This window comes from Carassius carassius, chromosome 17 (assembly GCF_963082965.1).
Source record: "Carassius carassius chromosome 17, fCarCar2.1, whole genome shotgun sequence".
In the NCBI taxonomy this organism is placed as follows: domain Eukaryota; kingdom Metazoa; phylum Chordata; class Actinopteri; order Cypriniformes; family Cyprinidae; genus Carassius; species Carassius carassius.
In genome coordinates, this window is record NC_081771.1 from 31656552 (window position 1) to 31677850 (window position 21299).

The 21299-nt window shown below is 35.6% G+C and overlaps 2 protein-coding genes across 2 annotated transcripts in view; both read left to right on the plus strand.

The window, feature by feature from the left end:
- LOC132090946 (5'-AMP-activated protein kinase subunit gamma-1-like) overlaps positions 1–21299 on the plus strand; it is a 360625-nt gene that overhangs the window by 86206 nt on the left and 253120 nt on the right. The gene's annotated exons all lie outside the window — the stretch shown is intronic.
- On the plus strand, positions 6047–13762 carry hyi (hydroxypyruvate isomerase). Its single transcript, XM_059497715.1, has 8 exons — positions 6047–6387; positions 7097–7208; positions 9288–9402; positions 10195–10273; positions 10348–10397; positions 12724–12793; positions 13000–13134; positions 13427–13762. Exons 1-8 carry the CDS (start codon positions 6189–6191, stop codon positions 13480–13482), a joined length of 816 nt encoding a protein of 271 aa, XP_059353698.1. The 5' UTR covers positions 6047–6188; the 3' UTR covers positions 13483–13762.

Here is a 21299-nt window from a genome sequence, read left to right on the forward strand (position 1 = left end):
GGTGCCGTCAAAATGAGACTCCAAACATATGATAAAAACATCACAGCTGGTCATATGATGGTCCTAAACTGGTCTTAAGCAACTAGCTCCTGCTCAGGACCAGTTTACCAGCACATGACCAGCTCATGACCAGATTAAAACTGCTCATGACCAGCTAAGGACCATCTTAAACCAACCAAACTAACTTTAAACCATTGCTTCTGACCAAATTTGATTACATAATCCATAATAATGCTTCCTCCAGTAAATCTATTCCATCCATATATTTGATACAGTTTTGGGCTGTTTTGGCTTGTAAACAGTGCATAGTCTGTGCATATTTCTCTCCTGATTCAAACCGAATGACTTTTTTACTGGAGAAAGCAATATTTTGGATAGAAGACTCGTATTTTATGTTCGATTTTAATAGGTTATATTTTAATGATTTTTTTTTTTTTACAAACACTCAGCTTTTCAATTCACAAGATGTTAATTGATGGACTGGAGTGGATTACTTGTGGGTTCTTGTGATGTTTTTATCAGCTGTTTGGACTCTCATTCTGATGGCACCCATTCACTGCAGAGGTGAGCAAGTGATGTAAAGCTAAATTTCTCTAAATGTATTCCCATGAAGAAACAAACTCATCAACATCTTGGATGGCCTGAGGGGTGAATACATTTTCAGCAAATATTCATTATTGGATGAAATAACAAAATAATCTGTGACAATTGATGTCTAGATTATTCAATAATTAAAACTGAATCTGAAATCTCATTTGTGGTCATCTTGAACTTCACAAAATGGCACATGATGCAGCAGATTTGATATTATTGTTGCCAAAATGCAGCAAAGAGTAATGTAATACTGTTCCAAATGAACAAAAGACTTCAAAATGATGCAATGCATTTGGTGAGCATCAAATGTTAGAGAACAGAAAATATAATTTTTTTATTGCTCTGTACATAACAGCTTTCTTGCAAGATTACCGTATGTCTGAGAACAATGGTTGGCTTGATAAATAATTGACTAAACCAAGTCTCAGAACATGTGAGAAGGTGAAAAATGCATGCATAGGACTTAAACAGAGCTGGCTAAACAGGATGTTAAACATGATAGCCGGCCCACAATCCTCAGAGCTGACACAGGTCTAACAGGTCTTTGATACATGCAGCTAACATTTGCAGCAAAAAGCAATTACTGCTTTGAAGAAATAGTTAACTTAAATATTATAATTCTGTAATTATTTACCGATCTTTGGCAGAACACAGTTCCAGAAATTCTGATTAATTTTAAATGCCTTACTCAGAACAGAGAATTAGGATTAAAAAAATAAAAATAAAAACTATGAAGGCATATTGGTCACTGTTGACCTCCCACATCTATGTAAGAAAGACTGCAAACATGTGACCTTTGGCCTAATCATGTCCTTTGTTAACCGTTTTTCATTCTGCATCTGATCAAAATTTGCACAAAACTGCAAGGCCTTCGTGGTCTGCATACGCAGAGCATTATTGTTCCTGATACATTCACTTCATTTGCATTTAAAACAGTTCTTTTAAGCACGCTTCTCTTGAACGAGCCCAAAATATTTAAAGTACATCCTAATATCAGAAATATGAGGACATGCATTGTTAACTAAAAGCTCACTGAGTAGGACACAAGCCCAAAGCTCTTAACCGTCCTCAATATCCAATGAAGAAATAGGTCTATTACTTTCTTTCCAGTAGTGACATTTACTATGTATCAAATGCGGGCCCTCATTCACTGCTTCCTCTACAGAGCAAATCCATTTCCTCCTATGATTAATTTCATTGTTGGTGAAGATATTATTATTCTCCTATTCTGCTCAGTCTGGGGCCAGGGCTCGGGCTTGATTTGTAATTCTGCTTGGGTTTTGCTGTTGTTAGGAAGCACATGCTCACCAGGGCTACACACGCTAATAAGATTTCGGGCACTCTTTCCTTCTGTCAGAACCCAAAACATCATTCCAAAGCCAGGTTATTATCGCAACACAATGCCCTGTCGGATATCATCATCGGTAATCATCATTTACACTGATTAAGAATGAGACATTTCTTATAAAATAATGGCCATTGACTTGGATTCACTTATAGGTGAACACCCATGGATTTACATGATAATCTCGTCATGTCTTAATTATTGTTATATTTTAAATGACCAGCTTGTAAAATAATTAGGATGGTTTCATGCACTAACGTGAATCTGGTGTTTAAAAAAAAAATTAGCAACTCACACTTTTAAAAAATCGTGTATATCGTGTATAGTGTAAAAGACGAAATAATTTAGAAATTACTTCCTGTTATTAATTTACCGCTTCAGTCATTTTGCTTTCAAATTTCACATTTAATTCAATGTGTTACTTGCGAGTTCTTTTTACTTATGTGAAATTTAGCAATTTCTGAGTGAAAATAGTTTCAAAGTAAATTAATGATGATGATGATGCAATAACCTTATTATATAGTGGCTTTCTCAAAGCACTGTACAGGAAAACAACTACACCCAATAATAAATCAACATAAAAAAACACACACATAATCAATATGAAAGTAAATCCTAAAATAAAAATGATTTGAAATGATTTAAGAATACCTTAGCAGCCAGGTAGAACCCTGTAATAACTACTAATTATGCAATAACTTAGCAACCATTAAGAAACACCTTAGCAACTAATTGGCAAAGCCCTAGCAACCACAACCAAACAGCTGACAGTAGCCATTGACTGACACAGTAGGCAAAAAATACTATGGAAGTCAATGGTTACCAGCAACTGTTTGGTTAGCAACATTCTTCAAAACTCATACAGGTTTGGAACAACATGAGGGTCAGTAAATTTATAAAAAAGTAAACATTTAAAAAAAAATTTAAACGATTTTTATTTTTGGCCGAACTATTCCTTTAAACATACTCTTTTTTTATTATTATTATTATTAATACCCATTAATGAAAGACATGTAATCAAAGAACAGAGTATAGAGAGATAAAGGCTTTACATTCATCCTCGTCGTTCTCCTGCAGAGGTGCGGTAAACATCTGTCCGAGTTGAAGTATTGGCTGATGAAAAGTGCTTCCTGTAGATATGGACTGATAAGTGCAGCAGCGTCTGGCTGTCATAGCTATAGCAGGCTTGTTAGGGCTCAGACCTGAGAGGTCTAAACGGTCCCACTTTCAATTTCCTGCTCCAGTGACCCCTGCTTTCTCAAGGCGGTTCTGGCTTTCTTCTCTAGGGGTTATGTGCATCAGACCATCCACCATCTGCTTACTGCTACATATAGCTTTACTATTTACTGAACACTGCACAGTATACACACTGTTCTTATAGATGGTATGTCCCATACAGAAATGTAAAGAGTTATATTGCCATATATGTTACCTAAGGCCATATATATATATATATTTCACATAAGTAGATGAAAATATAAGTTTATTAATGTTTAATAATATCTACATGATGATTTTTGTGTATTAATATATGTAGCCACAATATATGGCCATATTACATTTTTTATTGATATATGTAATCTGTATTTACTTATCTAATATCCACATGTATTGATGGGTTTATGTCCAAAAAATGTATTACACATACATAAACATATATTGTTATGGGCTAAATATATGTTAATGTATGGAACTATTCCAATTAAGTTTTTTATAAATGTAAATTCATTTATCTGTACCATATAAGATTTGTTCTTGTAATATATTAATTTTGGGTTTTTGACATGTTGTTATCAATTTGTAGTCATTTACATTTATATATTTGTTATTTTTATTTTTTTTACTGTCTTTCTGTCATTTAATAAGTTTTTTATGGTTTGTTTATTGTTTAGGTGGAGGCTCTAAATTAGCCATTTGCTAAAGTACTACATACTGCAGAAATAGTAAGATCTGTATGTTAGTATGCTAGACAGCAAACGACTCGCAATCATAATCACGCATATACTAAACAATTTGTAGCCATAATGATGTGTAATGCTCTTAGAGTGGATTCTAATGAACTCCCTTTAGAAAAAGGCTGATAGGAAGTACTTAACTCACTTCTAATGGACGTTTGACATAGTTGCATCTATGAGTGACTGTCTTATTGAAGATAGAGAGATGCGACTACTGTTGACTTTTATTCTGAGTCATTGCTGCTTATGTATAATGTGTTGTTCTTCTCAGATTGTCCTGTGGTTTTTATATCCCATGAGCTGAGCCCAGATGGTACATTTACCTTACCTGACCTCCACGCAGGCGTTGTATTAAATATTTACCATTAACATGGAATGATACGCAAGACACTCACACAGGATTACATCACCTTCTGTCCCAATGAATATATATATATATATATACATATATATATATATATAAACATACATTAGGTGTAAAACAATAACTCATAATATTTGAGTTTCTACAAAGTCTACACTGAACAAAGCTTGAGTTCTGAGATGATTATACAAATTATATTGCGGTAAATATAATATAATTAATATAATATAATATAATATAATATAATATAATATAATATAATATATATATATATATATATATATATATATATATATATATATATATATATTCCAAATAAACAAGTATAACTGCAGTAATATAAATGATGCTGCTGGCTATAAAATTTCTTAAGAGCTGCCAAATTGCATTTATGTTTTCTCAGTTTAGTGTAAAAATATGTTAGTAAACAGAGATAAAGATAAAGTAAACAGCGCAGTTTGAAAAGTGTTTCTACATGTGTCTTTCCTGAAAATGTGATCATGTTAAAAAAAATGTTGTGTGGTCTTAAAGTCAGCATATTATTGGTATCATTAAGTTTAATTCCAACAATGCAATATAAGTATTTTTAAAAGCATTAAAGTGAAGGAACATGATATGTTAACATATGGGAACACTGAACCACAGAGGGTTAAAAGACATCAGATTGTGTCACACATGATGTGGGTGGAGGTGGTTCTGTATACAGTATCTACAGTATGCATGTACTTCTATGAGATACAGTGATTTAAAACTGGATGGCTGGGTTTGCATTTTTAAATTCTGTCAATACATCATGCATAAGGCATATACGCCAGCCAAGCAAAAAGCATTTGTACTTTCAGCTCTTCCTTCATTGCTCATTGTTATCATCTTCAAAAATATGGGAACATTGGTCCCAGCACCACCGTTCCTCCTGTATCTCTCATTCAAATGATTCTGTGAACACGTTTTATCTCTGTCAGCCTTGAAATTCAAAGGTAATGACTTTTAAAAACATTAAAGCAAATATTGCTGAAGCTACTGAACAAGTTACAGACAGAAATAGAAACAAAGACTTTTCTAAATGTCAAAATGTAGTAAGCAAAACCTAAAACCTGGGCAAATTCATATCAAGAATATCCAACATATGACATTTTTGGGGGGAAATTGTTGGAAGTTAAAATAAGGTCTAAATCTCAGTAATAATTAGTAATTTATATGTTGGTTTCAAACATCTAGTTAAAGTTATTTTGAGTAACTAACACAATTAAACAACACTGAAATAGTCTACGGTTGAACTGTATTGCCAGGAAAAGAACATTCCCAACACCCCCCCCCCAATTTGAACATTTGTATTTACTTTTTGGTAAAATGCCTTCAGGCTGTATAAGCAGAATCCCATTGTGACAACATTCCCCATTTAGAGTAAGAGCTAGCACCACTATCAATAGAGTCAGAGTTATTATTTTTATTTTTTTTCTGAACAATAACAGTAAAATGTTTCTTTGTTTAGTAGTCAAGACTTTAAGGTTTGTGTCAATACAGAAATCTCCTAAGAAATATTCACTAAAATGTGAAAGTGTGATCATTCACCCTGCTCACCTCCTCCTCTATGTGGAAAATAATTACATAAGAGTCAGACAATATATTATAATGGCAGCTCTAATTAAGAATGTTACAAGTAATCACTTAAAAGATACACTACTGTTACTAAATTACTAAATGATTATTACTAAAACTATGTGTAATAGCGCGGTATGCAGGCAAGCATCAGTGCGCACTGCGCAGGCGCAAAGAGTCACGTGCTCAGTTAGCTGAGCGCTGAGGATGTAAACACTGAGCACGTGTTTAGATAGGGTCTGATCAATAAGCGCTGGACTTTGATCATTCAGTTAGTTTTACCATCTGTCTGTCATTCAGTTGCGCATTTTGTCCTGCTGCTGACGATTCAATGGCGCCGTTAAAGTTTTGTGCCAATATTTCTTGGCTCTTCCACGAGTTACCGGAGATCACGCAGCGGATGCGCGACGCGGCGCGTGCGGGGTTCCGCGCGGTCGAGGCGGCGTGGATCTACAACTCTGACCTGAAAGAGTTAAAAACCGTGAAGGATGAAACCGGACTCGAGTTTGCGCTCATAAACACACCCTCGGGTAAGACTGCAAGTGAGCGATAGACAGGTGGAAACATAGATAGATAGATAGATAGATAGATAGATAGGAAAACTGCAGATGCAGTGGAATAATGAGTCATGTTCTGTAACCTGTCGGCTGGCAGTTAAAGGTCTCTGAAGGGTGTTAGTCATAGACAGGAATAAAATAACTGTGAGTTCATTGGTCACAGATATAATGGTGCTTCATATGCAGATAGAGCTGCTTAATGGAATAGATCGGACCTTTCTCAACTCACGGGGGAAGCATGAACACATGTGATGCAATGCTCTGATGTAAGACTTGTTGCACCACACTAAATCACCATTTAACACATTTAATGTGTTTGCAAGGCAGAAATGCCTCTTTTTCTTCGCCACAGTGTTCTGCTATTAGTTCAGTGTGAAGCACTTCATATGCAGACCTCATTCAAACCGTTTTGTGGATCATTTCAGTCTTTGGTTGGGCTCTCTGCCTTCAGGGTTTTAATCTCATGAACATCTGCATTCTCCAGCCGTTTGAGAATCAATCAATTGAATTGTTTCCAATAGATAGAAATTAATGTATAAAATAAAGTTAGAAAACCTCAAATCTATTGTAAAATGATTGCCTCGTTTATGTTCATTTGTAAAAGGTTCACTGCACTAATAATGTCCTGTATATGGCCTGACATGTCACAATATATTTAGGAATGTGTGATTTTGTCCTCCAGGAGATTTAAGTGCAGGAGATCTGGGACTGGGTGCTGTTCCTGGACGAGAGCAGGAGTTCAGACAGGGTTTGGATCTGGCGGTGCGGTACGCTAAAGCACTGGACTGCAGGAGGTACTACTGTGTTTAGGGTTACCATACGCCCTCTTTTCAGGACATGTCCTTGCTGGGATTTCTAAATTGCTTAATATGTCCGGGTTTTGGCTTTGTTTTCCTGTTGAACGACTCTTTACACTCTTTATACGTTATATGTACTTGTATTTGCATTGCTGCACTGTTCTCTAGATCCTGTCTTCTCACATGCCACGGATTGGTTGATTATGTGCAGTGCCTGCGTGCTATTGGTCAAACTCCTTTTCTGTCATTACCTTGAGCAAGTATGAAAACAATAGAAAAACAAAGCTAAAACCGGGACATTTTAGGCAGTTTAGAAATCCCGGGATGGACACGTCTAGGAAAAAAGAGCATGTACTGTATGGTCATCCTAACTGTGTTGACTTAATAAGCATGAGGACAAGGATTTTAGTCTAGTAAATTGTTGCAGAGATGACATTTCTGTACGCTAAATGAAATTAGCTGAATTTTTGTCATTCTAATTCCATCTTCCTAAAGTCATTGTTTTTTTTAACAGGTTTTTGGTTGAATGTCTGAACTAGGTCTGTGGTGTTCACAAGCTCAAGATGTTTTCCAGTTTTATTCTACAACATAAAAGCTATCCTTAGTACCCTTGCGATTTTTTTTCAAGTTTTTAATTGTCTTTAAAAAAGTGTCTAAATGGGACTACAGAGGGTTTCAGAGTCATTAAACTTCATCACGGCAAACAAGTAAACTCATGTACTCACTAGTGGCTTTATAGCCTTGTTGTGTTTGTAATCATGCTCTTTTAAACTACTCTAACTGGCAACTTTCAAGGAAAATGTTTTTAATAAAGACAGAAAGAGCTGTCAGAAGTTTAGTGATGGTGGCACTGAACTCATGGGACTGCAGTTTAGTTTGTAACTTGAGCTTTTCCTTGATTGTATTTTTGTTGGTCGCAGAGCTTATTTTCTGCATCAATCCAAAAGCCGATGGAAAAATCCTGTTGGGTTTTCAAGGTGATGCAGCACTCTATACTGCAGTTCAGTTTCAGAAGGGATATCCGGCCTGATGCAGCAACAGAAACCAAACCATTCACAAACTTTGGTGTTGGATTTAAATGCAAGGATGGAATCCCTAAAATATATATATATATATATATTTTAATCTCACAATTTAAACTTTTGAGACCAGAAGTTGCTTACAATAGTAGAATTGCAAGATGAAAAAAAATCAGACTTTAGTTTAGATCTCATAATTCTGACTTTTTTCATAAACTCAGATTTGTGAAATAAAAAGCTGCAATTACTTTACAGACAAAAATAAGGCACATTTAATGTAAAATCAAATTGTAATGTAATTTAATATTAAATGTAAACTTAGAATTGTGAGAAAAAGGCAGAATTCTAGTAAGAAAACTAGTCTAGAAGTTTACATTTCACATTTGTTTTTAGTTTTTTCAAGAGGTTATTGTGACTTTTTACCTCACAATTTATACTTTATTCAAAATTGTGATATAAACTCAAAATTGTTATAAACTTACAATTCTGAGAGGTTTCTGAAGTGTAAGATTGAAAGTCACACATACAGTACCTATTTTTTCTTAAAAAAAGCCCACAGAATTGTGAGATGTAAATGCACAATTCAGAAAAAAAGTCCTAACTTGTAGATGTAAACTTGGAATTGCAAAAAAAGGCCTCTTTTTGAATGCAAGAAATGATTTTTTTTTTCTGTGGTGGAAATGGGCAAGATCATTTTTATTGCTTGTTGCTTTGGTTTTTTTTGCACCTGGTTAGGACACAAATGCATAACGCAAGTATAACAGGGATGCAGTGTTTGATGAGCCTGATTCATATTCACAGTTATATGTTTCATTCTTATTATGTAAAGCATAAAACTGGCTTCTGATGTTCCGTAAAAACATCGCACAGACAAAACTTAAGCATCTAGTCATGATAGTTCATGCTGTTACTCCCTAAAACAGTCAGAAATGTGCTGAAATGGCTCCCCTGATGTCCGATCTAACACACGTCCTCCACAGGAAGCTGGTTTTCTGCATCAGCTGTCATCTCCAGATGTTTTCGCTCTGCTGAGAGTAATGCTAATGTCTCTCTCAAGGATCCACTTGATGGCGGGGAGGGTGCCGGAGGGGGCGGACCGCTGCGCTGTTGCCATGGAGATGGAGGACACCTTTGTGCAGAACCTCAAACATGCTGCAGGTGTCCTCTCAAAGGTGACCTCCGCCCCGTTACTGCATTATAACATCTACTGATACTGCAGTGTAGAAGCTCTGGAGGTCTCTCGTGGCAGACCCTCCATCCTGCTTTAAGTGTCCTGCTACAACAGGCTGATTCACTCTAAATATTTCAAAATTCCTGTCAGTCACAGAATCGTGTAATAGCAAGAAACGGTAATAAATATACAATGAACCCTAATAAATAGTCTCCCAAAGACTGCTGATTTGATCAGTAATCATTGAATTAATTTATGTGCATTCATGAAACATTCTTCAAATGTTTTTTTATTTTTGTTTGCGTTCCATTCCTTTCTATAGACACAGTATTTTTCCTTTTAATATATCTTATTCTTATTTTTGTTTGGTTATGATTTTTCGTTCAGGAATACTGTAATATTAAAAAAACTAAACAACATATGCATAGGCATAGTAAAATATAGATGTGGTTATAAAAAGTGACAGTGATAAAGAAATGTTACAAAATATTTTGGTTTCAAATAAATGCTTTTTAACTTTCTATTCATCTGTGAGTCTTCAGAAATAAAATGCATCACAGTTTCCACAAAGATACTGTATCCAGCAGCACAACTGTTTTCAACATTGATAATAATCAGAAATGTTTCTTGAGCAATAAATCATTATATTAGGATGATTTCTGAAGATCATGTGACACTGAAGACTGGCGGAATGATGCTGGAAATTCAGCAGCGCATCACAGAAATAAATTGCATTTGAAAATATGTTAGTCTATGTTTATGCATCAGCTGTGACTCTCTCTTTCTGGTTCAGGAAGGCATTCTGGGATTGATTGAGCCAATCAACACCAGGATCACAGATCCACGATATTTCCTCGACTCCCCACACCAAGGTAAGAAGTTTTTTCCTAAGCATGATTATGTGTATTTTGATTCCTGATGTTTATGTCTCCATCACTTTCTGCAGCTGCAGTGATTCTCCAGAGAGTCGCTCATCCCAGCATCAGGATGCAGATGGTGAGCGAGCTTTAGTTATTGTTAATGCATTATTATTCATGACGCTTTTACCTTTAATTAACTGAGAGACATGAAATATTTGAATTTGTTTTCATACTACAAAATCATTCGAAGTGAATTAACGAATGTCAAATTTCTTCATTAAAAAGAGACAAAACTTAAAGGGTTAGTTCGCCCAATTTGCAAAATTATGTCATTAATAACTCACCCTCATGTTGTTGCAAACCAGTAAGATCTCCGTTTATCTTTGGAACACAGTTTAAGATATTTTAGATTTAGTCCGAGAGCTCTCAGTCCCTCCATTGAAGCTGTGTGTACGGTCTATTGTCCATGTCCAGAAAGGTAAGAAAAACATCATCAAAGTAGTCCATGTGACATCAGAGGGTCGGTTAGAATATTTTGAAGCATCGAAAATACATTTTGGTCCAAAAATAACAAAAATTATGACTTTATTCAGCATTGTCTTCTCTTCCGTGTCTGTTGTGAGAGAGAGTTCAAAACAAAGCAGTTTGTGATATCCGGTTCGCGAACTAATCATTCGATGTAACCGGATCTTTTTGACCCAGTTCACCAAATCGAACTGAATCATTTTAAACGGTTCGCGTCTCCAATAAGCATTAATCCACAAATGACTTAAGCTACTAACTTTTTTAATGTGGCTGACACTCCCTCTGAGTTAAAACAAACCAATATCCCGGAGTAATTCATTTACTCAAACAGTACACTGACTGAACTGCTGTGAAGAGAGAACTGAAGATGAACAACGAGCTGAGCCAGATAACGAACAACAGACTGACTCGTTCTCGAGTCAAGAACCGTTTCTGTCAGTCGCGTGCGATTCGTGAACCGAGAAGCTGATGATACTGCGCATGTGTGATTCAGCGTGAAGCAAACCGACACACAGAGCGTCTGAACTGAACTGATTCTTTTGGTGATTGATTCTGAACTGATTCTGTGCTAGTGTTATGAGTCCAGGTAAACCGAAGGCTTGCAGTCATCGCCAATGACGCCATTACGTCGAGCGCAAAAGAACCGGTTTCTTCAACCGGTTTATTGAATCGAACTGTCAGAAAGAACTACTGGTGATCAGAAAACCGATGCAACCGGTTCTTGACTCGTGAACGAGTCATTATCTGGCTCTGCTCGGTGTTCATCTTCAGTTCTCTCTTCACAGCAGTTCAGTCAGTGTACTGTTTGAGTGCATGCATTACTCCGGGATATTGGTTTGTTTGAACTCAGAGGGAGTGTCAGCCACATTAAACAAGTTAACAGTTTAAGTCATTTGTGGATTAATAAGAATTGGAGAGGCGAACCGTTTAAAACGATTCAGTTCGATTTGGTGAACTGGTTCAAAAAGATCTGGTTACATCGAATGATTTGTTCGCGAACCGGATATCACAAACTGCTTTGTTTTGAACTGTCTTACAACAGACACGGAAGAGAAGACAATGCTGAATAAAGTCGTAGTTTTTGCTATTTTTGGACCAAAATGTATTTTCGATGCTTCAAAATATTCTAACCGACCCTCTGATGTCACATGGACTACTTTGATGATGTTTTTCTTACCTTTCTGGACATGGACAGTAGACCGTACACACAGCTTCAATGGAGGGACTGAGAGCTCTCGGACTAAATCTAAAATATCTTAAACTGTGTTCTGAAGATAAACAGAGATCTTTCTGGTTTGGAACGACATGAGGGTAAGTTATTTATTACATAATTTTTGGGTGAACTATCCCTTTAAGTCTGTGCCCCAAAGAATTCAAAATGTATGACTGTTTTAGTTTAGGCCATGGAAGAAGTGCATGGCAGGTAATAAAATGGATCATGACTATTCCTTAAATATTATTTAGCACAATGAAATTGAGTACATTAATTTTGCCTGGGGAAAAAAGTTATTTTTGCCTGCCACGCGAGCAGCACCAGAAGGCTAGAAACCACATTACAGTCCACCAAAAACAGCTCAGTGACCACATAGTCAAAGGTTTTCTGTGAGAATCTAGTTATCTGTTCTTTCAGCCTGTTGTGTTCTGCATTTGACTTTAATTGCTGTTGTGTTTGCAGCAGCCGTGAGAAACGACCATCTATCTCATTACGGAGCGGCCGCACTGCACAAGCTGTCCGTTCCAGGATAATAAAATCACTCTCAGCTCTCTTTGATTCTTGCGCTGAATAAATGATGTGAGGGGAATTTGTGCATTAGACAGCTGCTGTGTTTCAGTGCGTTTGTGAACGGCTCTCTGTCTGCAGCTCAGCGCCGTCTGATGAACAGAAAACCCACAGCAGAGATGATCAACACCACTAATCTTTCTCTCTGCTTTTACAGGACATCTACCACTGGCAGATCATGGACGGAAACCTAACGCAGAATATACGCAAATACTTACCAATGACAGGTAAATGTGGAAGTCTTGCAGGAAACTTATATATTTATAGGAAATACATATATATATATTTTTTCACTTAATGTTTGTTTTATTTCAAGTCATGTATGTTAATGTTTTAGTTCACAATAATAGCCCTGCTCTGCACTGGGTCAGAAACATCCATGCACTGCAAAAGAAAATCTGTCCATTGACTCACAGCTTCATTGCTGTCTCAGGTCACATCCAGATCGCTCAAGTTCCTGACCGCCATGAGCCGGACAGCGACGGAGAGCTCAGTTACACGTATCTCTTCAAGCTGCTGGAGGAGCTGGACTATCAGGACTACATCGGCTGCGAATACAAACCTCAGCGTGAGTCCCAGTCACTGGATACTTGGCTTCATGACGTTTTTAATATTGGAATGTTCACCATCGCTTTTTACAGCATGAAACTCATCTATCAGGATATACTGTATGTTGACAAGTCCATGGATGAAAACAGAAATAATGTCGCACAAAAACATCTTAAAGATATCACTTACTCATTGATATGCTTCATTTCCAGACTGCAGCCACTGTGACAGTTCAACAACTCTTAGACTGCAATGAGTATAGAGTTAAATTTCATTCTTGATGGTTCATATCTGTAATTGTGATTGTCCAGGTTCAACAGAAGCGGGTCTGGACTGGCTCCGAAGATACTGGAGCAGCCACAACTGATGAGCAGCTTCACTTCCTGCTTCTTCTAAAAGGCAATCATGTATTAAAATGACAAGACTGTCATTTTCTAAAGCTTAAAATTGACCTTAAAATTTTCAGTTGTTTTATTGATATTTCACTTGTCAGTAGCTATGAAATATTAATGTTTCTGTCTCAAGGCATTGCAGATGAAGAACACTTCGGATGTTTTAATTTAAGATGTATTGTTGTACAAATGACTTTCACACATTTGAATTGCTAATTCAGCTTCTAACATTTTAATAAATATTTCTTTCAAAAATTTCCAATGTGAGTAAAAAACAACCCCCAAAAAATTATTTCCTTCATGTGAAATGAGTATGGAGTCCAGTGTCGTCTCAGCGATGTGCTAATTAGTAAGACTAATTGTTACCCGCTCTTTACGTGAAGACCATATGACTAATTTAAAGGGACAGTTCAGCCAAAAATGAAATCCTGTCATCATTTGCTCACTCACCATTGTGCGGTTCCGAACCCATACAAATTTCTTTTAGCTGCTGAACACAAAAGAAGATATTTTAAAGAATGTTCGTAACCAAACAGCTGATGGTAGCCATTGACTTCTATAGTATTTTTCCCCACACTATTGAAGTCAGTGGCTACCGTCAACTTTTTGGTCTCCAACATTCTTTAAAACATCTTTTGTGTTCAGCAGAAGAAACAAACTCATACAGGTTTGGAATGACATGAGGGTGAGTAAATTATGACAGGATTTCATTTTTGGGTGAACCGTCCCTTTAAGAGATTCATCTTGAAAGGTGAACATAATACACTAGCTCCCGTCAAGTATATATGAAAACAGTGTTGGGGGTAATGCATTACATGTAACGCGAGTTACGTAATCAGATTACTTTTTTCAAGTAACTAGTACAACCCGAATTCCGGAAAAGTTGGGACGTTTTTTAAATTTTAATAAAATGAAAACTAAAGGAATTTCAAATCACATGAGCCAATATTTTATTCACAATAGAACATAGATAACGTAGCAAATGTTTAAACTGAGAAATTTTACACTTTTATCCACTTAATTAGCTCATTTAAAATTTAATGCCTGCTACAGGTCTCAAAAAAGTTGGCACGGGGGCAACAAATGGCTAAAAAAGCAAGCATTTTTGAAAAGATTCAGCTGGGAGAACATCTAGTGATTAATTAAGTTAATTGATATCAGGTCTGTAACATGATTAGCTATAAAAGCTTTGTCTTAGAGAAGCAGAGTCTCTCAGAAGTAAAGATGGGCAGAGGCTCTCCAATCTGTGAAAGACTGCGTAAAAAAATTGTGGAAAACTTTAAAAACAATGTTCCTCAACGTCAAATTGCAAAGGCTTTGCAAATCTCATCATCTACAGTGCATAACATCATCAAAAGATTCAGAGAAACTGGAGAAATCTCTGTGCGTAAGGGACAAGGCCGTGATCTTCGGGCTCTCAGACGACACTGCATCACTCATCGGCATGATTGTGTCAATGACATTACTAAATGGGCCCAGGAATACTTTCAGAAACCACTGTCGGTAAACACAATCCGCCGTGCCATCAGCAGATGCCAACTAAAGCTCTATCATGCAAAAAGGAAGCCATATGTAAACATGGTCCAGAAGCGCCAATTTCAAAGTGGAATAGTGTTTTATGGTCAGACGAGTCCAAATTTGACATTCTTGTTGGAAATCACGGACGCCGTGTCCTCCGGGCTAAAGAGGAGGGAGACCTTCCAGCATGTTATCAGCGTTCAGTTCAAAAGCCAGCATCTCTGATGGTATGGGGGTGCATAAGTGCATACGGTATGGGCAGCTTGCATGTTTTGGAAGGCTCTGTGAATGCTGAAAGGTATATAAAGGTTTTAGAGCAACATATGCTTCCCTCCGAACAACGTCTATTTCAGGGAAGGCCTTGTTTATTTCAGCAGGACAATGCAAAACCACATACTGCAGCTATAACAACAGCATGGCTTCGTCGTAGAAGAGTCCGGGTGCTAACCTGGCCTGCCTGCAGTCCAGATCTTTCACCTATAGAGAACATTTGGCGCATCATTAAACGAAAAATACGTCAAAGACGACCACGAACTCTTCAGCAGCTGGAAATCTATATAAGGCAAGAATGGGACCAAATTCCAACAGCAAAACTCCAGCAACTCATAGCCTCAATGCCCAGACGTCTTCAAACTGTTTTGAAAAGAAAAGGAGATGCTACACCATGGTAAACATGCCCCGTCCCAACTATTTTGAGACCTGTAGCAGAAATCAAAATTGAAATGAGCTCATTTTGTGCATAAAATTGTAAACTTTCTCAGTTTAAACATTTGCTATGTTATCTATGTTCTATTGTGAATAAAATATTGGCTCATGTGATTTGAAAGTCTTTTAGTTTTCATTTTATTCAAATTTAAAAAACGTCCCAACTTTTCCGGAATTCGGGTTGTAAAGTAACGCATTACTTTTTAATTTACAAGAAAATATCTGAGTTACTTTTTCAAAAAAGTAACGCTAGTTACTTTGTATTCCCATTTTTTGACTGACAAGCCTCCTGTTCCTATATTGGGAGAAATCGGAAGTATGGAGGCGTTGTGTGCGTTGTGTGAACATGATGTTACTGTAGTTCTAGACTAAATGTGAATGTGCATTAATTCATCCCACTCACAAAAAAAACAAAACAAAACAGATTTAGTATTCATCAAAATGAATCAAAACAGTGAAATGCAAACTCAGAATATGACGCAAACCTGCAATAACTAAATATATTAAATAACACAAATGTATCTATTCCCATTTTATTAACAGTGTCTTTGCTGCTGACCTTTAATGATCCAGTTCAACCATACTAATAATTAAAAAATGACTTTAAATAAACTAACAATTGTGCTTCATTGTTTTTTTTTTATTGCTGAAGAGTGTTGAACCTTCTTCTCCTGTGTTCTACTGTACAGACGTGAATTTACTTTTCCTTCAGCCTGAGGTTTATTCATTACACTTTTTGGTGTGAAAGGGCTTTTACATTTGCTATAAATAGAACTTCTTATATTAAAAACAATCAAGCCCTGCTCATATTTAAAAAGTAACGTGAAAGTAACGCAAAAGTAATGTAACACATTACTTTCCATAAAAAGTAACTAAGTAACGTATTTAGTTACTTTTTTAGGGAGTAACGCAATATTGTAAGGCATTACTTTTAAAAGTAACTTTCCCCAACACTGTATGAAAATAAAATAAAGGCACTTTCAGGATGAAAAAACGGCATTAAATACAATCATGTTGTGTAAAATGATACATTATGGGGCAAAAAAAATAAAAAATAATAATAATTCACTTATTAGGCTTCAAAAAACGAAATCAGCAACTGAGAGGAGATGGAGAAAACACAGCACAAATGAACACTACAGAAGGACAGTATGGCTCGGGCAAACCATTACCCTCCTGAATAATCACCCTTCAATCAACAGGGCGCCACATTTAGCCGTTTTCTTGTGCAAAATGTTGGCAATTCAGTTGCTTAAATGGATGCAACCTGGTCGACGCAGCACACATCACACACACAAGATTCGTTCAGTCTCAGTCTGCGAGTGATGGGCATCTCAAAGCTCAATCTTGGCACAGACCGACTTCAGACACTTGACTCAGTCTGCCGCACCGCTGGCAGAAACACAGGTTCACAGCAGGCCCGTAAAGAGATTGTAGCAGGCGGTGTTGATGGACATGGAGACCAGCTGTGGTGGAGGACTAACGGCTCCCTCAAAACAACCTTCAGACTCTAAAAGCAGCAGAAGATGAAGTCAAACAGCCAGATTTACACAGGGATCATGTTTGATGTGCAATAAATAAATGAATCTCATCTTGCAAGAACAGATCCAGGTTGCATTTCACTTCACAATCATAAGTATACGTTATTAATAAAATTAAAATAAATGAAAAGTATATCTTGCAGCTCAATAAAAGCATATTCACATCATAGCTCCTATGGCAATGCAAAAAATAAAATAAATCACTACTATAAAGAAAAGAAACAAATAAAAAGCAATGTTATTTAGCATAATTTATGCATCATGACAGTATTTGTTGTACTGCTTTTAAATTATTTATAAAAAATTTAATATTTAAATAACTGGGCTGTTATACAGTGAGAATTTAGTGGCAATAATGAGAATAATTATTAATTATAATTAGTATTAAAAAAAGATGCATTATGACAATGAGAACTTTAGGAGAAAAATGTTTTAAAATATTCTGTATAATAATATAATATAACTTTAGATTTATATTTTATTTAATAATGAAAATAATATTATATATATATGCATATTGTAACTATTAAACCAGAAATGAAATGTGAAATTAATAAATAAAATAAAAATAAGAAAATTAAATTACAAAGTTTGTCTAGGAAAAGGAGCACAAAAGAGTAAACTTCTGGTTCAGGACGGTCTGGAAAAATTGAGTTTATGCTCAAACAGCACACCATTTAAACATTAAACATCTCGACTCCAGATGTTTCTTTTCATTTTTAAATTGAACTCTGATCTTTACAATCCATTTAACGTTGTGAATTTATGCTCAACATTAGGAAACACAGTGTCAGCCTAAAGAAACAAATGCAGGTGTTGTTTGTGTGTACGTATACATGTAGGGTGAAATGATCATCAGCTCAGGAAATCTGCATAAGCCCACGACATCTCCAATTACAGAAAGAAGCATGAAGTGGCCTTCAAACACACTTGAGCACTGAGGTCTCATAATGTACCACGTGCTTCCCTGGCCTCATGTAAACCAGTTCAAGGTCTTTCCAGGAGAATAATGAATCGAGAGAGCATTGCCATCAGCACTTCCTGTCTTGTAATGTACTATGCCACGGCCAACAGGACTAACATCTCACACGACCCACGACACGACTGAGGATCTGCTTCATGTGCAAAGCTGAAAATGAACACTAAAGATCTAGACTGTGAAAATAAGCTTATAAAAAAGGCATAAGAATATTAAATTGTCATTGGTCTCTGCAAATCTTGCTTTTCTTTTTATCCAGGAAACCTTAAAATATATCACAGTTTCTTTAAAAATATACTAAAAGTTTGCAACAACATCAATGATGACAGAATTTAAATTTTGTACCTTTTTAAAGATTTTATTTTAATTAGTCAGATTTTATTTTCTTCAAATAGAAAATAGTTATTTAAAATTGTAACAATATTTTACGATATTACTGTGGTTTTACCGTATTTTGACCAAATAAATGCAGCATTGTTGAGCAGAAGAGACTTTTTTTCAGAAACATTAAATAATCAGTGACAGAATTTTTTATTTTGCACTACATGAGGTTATTCAGGATTTTTTCCCCTTTAAATTTGTTTATCATTTTACATCATTTCAGCATCAAAGTCTCCATTCATGGCAAACTCAAGAATAATAGTCTTATTATACTTCAATGAATTGTATACAGTAATTTAATCATACTATTTTACAAACGGATGAATCAGGAAATTAAATATAACAACTATTTACAATCTTTCAAAATGATATTTGATTAAAAATATATTTTTTTTCCAGGACAAACTTTAACTGTCCATTAATGTACTTTATGAGTAAAAACATTTCCTAGTATCATTTAAAGCAGGACAAACAATTATTTATATTTTACAAATATTTGCGCATGTAATATATAAGTGTGGGAAAAAAAAATCTGAATTTTGTCAAAAGTGCAAAATAAAATAAAAACTACACGTATTACATGCATAAATATGCACGTAACTATAAAACGCATATTTATGTACATATGCATCAGAAAGCTTCTATGTATATTTTAAACTCGAGTAAAAGCTGTGTTTAAAGAGCCTTTAAGGTGACTTTAAGGTGCTGTTCTCTTTACATTAGCTGGCCTGTGCACACAAAGCATTGTTATGTTTCAGATCAGGTTTCCTGCAGGATCTGAAGCCACAGGAAGACAGTTTTCACACTAAATTTTTAAAAAGATGTAATTTGCTGCAAGTTTCTCCTGGTCTGATATCACAGCAGGAGTACATCTCCACTTCCTTTGTGAGTGTGTGCGGCTCTGACAGCGCTATACATCATCCCAGCATTTAGATCAGCATTAGCAGTCGTGACACATGAGCGGCCCATTCGCTAACATTGACTAAGCCATTCTGCTCGTGTGAAGGGAATACAGAAGCGCAGATGAGGAATCATACGCCACTGATATGTGTCACTGGTGGAGGAAACGTCGTATCTCATTCTCCTAGAGTTCAGCTGGATGTCAGGAGGCCAATGAAACAAACTCAGGGTCAGGAGGAGCTGAAGATGGTCAATGTGGTCATATAAGCGCTTGCACTTACAGCACACACAAATATACACACACTATTCAGAACCTAAAAATACTAAAACCGAATGATTTTTATTTATTTATTATTTTTTTTTTTTTATGTTTCAGCTCTGCAAAACTGTAATAGAATAATGGACGATGGATCAGCCAATAGGGACAACCGACCATCTCATTATCATATCTTAAATATCAGTAGGAAATACAGAAACACCATAAACACTGTAAATAATCATAATAATAAATAAATTAAACAATAACTTATTTTTATCAATTTAGTGAATAAATAAATAAATATATGACTAATATTTTGAATATAAATTTTAAATAAAAATTTCTCCAGTGTATCATCAATTTATATATGTTTTATTTATTCTGTGCCATATATATATATATATATATATATATATATATATATATATATATATATATATATATATATATATATATATATTTGTTTATTTACTGTCTTAAAGTTTAATTTTTGTTGTTGTTGAATGAAATGAACGCTAATTTAGCATGCATTTAATTGATCAAAAGTGACATTAAAGACATTTATAATGTTACATTGCAATTAAATACTTTTCTTTTGAATTTTCAATTCACACAGATAATCCTGAAAAATAAAAATACAATGGTTTTCACAAAACTATTAAGCAGCACTACTGTTTTTATCATTGATGATAATCAGAAATGTTTCTTGAGCATCAAATCAGTATATCTGAATGATTTCTGAAGATCCTGTGACACTGAAGACTGGAGGAATGATGCTGAAAATTCAGCTAAGCATCACAGAAATAAATTACATTTTAAAATATATTGATATTGAAAATAGTTATTTCAAATTGTAATAATATTTGACCTTTTTTACTGTATTTCTGATCAAATAAATGCAGCCTGGTGAGCAGAAGAGACTTCTTTCAAAAACGTATCTTACCCCAAACTTTTGAACAGTAATGTATCATTCTGATTTACTCATTTATTAATTAACTAATATATTATATTTCAGAGTTTTGGTCCTCTCTTTCTGAAGCTACATTCATCTGTGCTGTATGCTGCTGTGTAATCCAGTCACTGCTGACGAAGGATGCGGCGTGTGAATCTGTGCGTGTGTTGGTCCAGGAGGGATAATTATTGGTGTAAATAAGGAACGGAGTGTAATATTAAAGGGCTGATTTCCTGAGCTAATTTGCTGATGTTTATTGCGGTGTGCTGATGAGCAGGCTGTGTGTTTTCCCTATGGAGCGCTGCATTAGCGTGTTTGTTGTCAGCCACCCATCAAACAAAGTGCACCGAGCCAGCCGCTGATCAAACGTCCCGAATAAACTGCACAACGAAGGAAAAAACATGCAATTTTCCCACGGTTTCTAAAAGACTGCTATCAGTTTGTACAGGAAGAGAGAGTGCTGCACTTTCCTTGAACAGAATGTCCTATTGCTCTTTAAAGTTTCAGAGACACAAATTTTATTTTATTTTATGTTATTTATTTAGCTATTTTGTTAG